Source organism: Nanorana parkeri, unplaced genomic scaffold (genome assembly GCF_000935625.1).
Source record: "Nanorana parkeri isolate BGI_ZX_2015 unplaced genomic scaffold, ASM93562v1 scaffold31, whole genome shotgun sequence".
In the NCBI taxonomy this organism is placed as follows: domain Eukaryota; kingdom Metazoa; phylum Chordata; class Amphibia; order Anura; family Dicroglossidae; genus Nanorana; species Nanorana parkeri.
In genome coordinates this window covers 1,458,879-1,460,307 of record NW_017306299.1, presented here as the reverse complement: position 1 = coordinate 1,460,307, position 1,429 = coordinate 1,458,879, and the positions used below count along the sequence as shown (strand labels likewise).

General features: G+C 51.8%; 1 protein-coding gene across 1 annotated transcript in view; it reads right to left on the bottom strand.

Moving 5' to 3' along the window:
* The window catches only part of GALNT14 (polypeptide N-acetylgalactosaminyltransferase 14), a 340,982-nt gene extending 340,823 nt beyond the window's left edge, over positions 1 to 159 (bottom strand). Inside the window, exon 1 of the mRNA XM_018568393.1 lies at positions 20 to 159. Within this exon, the coding sequence (XP_018423895.1) occupies positions 20 to 145 (126 nt within the window). The 5' untranslated portion in view covers positions 146 to 159. The remainder of the gene's footprint in view (positions 1 to 19) is intronic.
* Positions 160 to 1,429: the final 1,270 nt, after the last annotated feature.

The following is a 1,429-nucleotide window of genomic DNA, read 5'->3' as shown; positions in this document are numbered from 1 at the left end:
AAGTGATGCCCGGGCTTACCTTGGCACCGTCCCCTTCGGATTCTTCGGCTTCCAACTTCCTCCTGCCGCCCAGCAAGAAGATGAGGATGGCCACCCACACTAGCCCGATCAGTGACAGCACCAGCCGGCGAGCCATCCGCCTCATGGTCCGGGGGGCCGGGGGCAGCTCATCAGACGGGCTGGGGGGTCATGGATGGCCGGTGCCCGCGTCCTGTGCCCGCTGCCGCGCCGGGCATGTGGCGTGCCCCGGTGGCGGGTGTGGATCAGGGTGGAGCACTCATTCCAGGCAGAGCGGTAGGCTCACTGTGCCCTGCGCTCACCTGGCCAGGTAAGGTGCTCGGGGGCTGCTGGCACCCCTGAGAATATTAGAAGCCCATTTGATGTCTGATCCTTGTATGCCAACCGAGAGTTTTCATTGCCACGAAATGTCGGCAAAAAACAGATTTCCCTGAAACTTCTCCACCGAGGCAGAAGGCATCAGAGTCAATGGGGAAGGTGAAATTAAAGGATATCTACACCAAATAACCAGAATATATTATATTGCAGTGCACCAGTCCTTAGATTTGGTAGCTGCATTCTTTTTATATTTTTTCAGGCTGGTGGTATTTGTAGTTCAGAGTAGCCTCTAGGACTGGGTGGGCAACTGCCCGCCCCCCATCTGTTGTGGAACTACAAGTCCCATAAGCATTGCAAGACTGACAGTCATAGGCATGACTCCCAGGGACAGATGCATGATGGGATCTATAAAGCACAGTGGGTGGGCTGGAGTTGGCCGCCCCTGCTATAGTGTGTGTAGACATAATTTGGAGCAGTTGCCCATGGTAACCAATCAGCTTCTCACTTCAAAGTTAAATACAGAAGCTGATTGGTTGTCTGGTTGGAGCTGTGTATGTCCATTGTCACCAAAAAACAAAAAGTGAGGGGAAAAGCGCGGAGCCGGTGCAGAGCAGACCAGTTGCAGACCCGATCAAAACTGCGTCCAGTGTAATCCAATGGTATTTTTTGCTCCAGTTCACATCGCAGCGTGCAGTTGCAGAGCAGGTAAAAAAAACTGCAGCAAGTCCTATTTTACCTGCTCTGGAACGAATCAAAAACGCATGCAAATGCCTGGAACGCACTGAAAGCCCATGTTAAACTAAAACAAATATATATATTTTTCTTTAACCAAAAACGGCCCGGAACGCATCAAAAACGTGGCAAAAACGCGGCACAACCCACTGCACTGCGTGTGCAGAAACCTGAGCGGATCTGCTCTGCATTTGGTGTGAAGAAGGCCTTAGAGTTGTCCCCAGAAAAATAATTAGGGGAAAAATCCAACGGGGACACCTGTTCCAGAGACACCTCACTTTGGGAGAGTTCCTCTAACTTTCTGTCGCATTTCTGGGACCGGAAGTGAAGGGAAATTTCCCCCGGGGTCACGTAGGCAGCA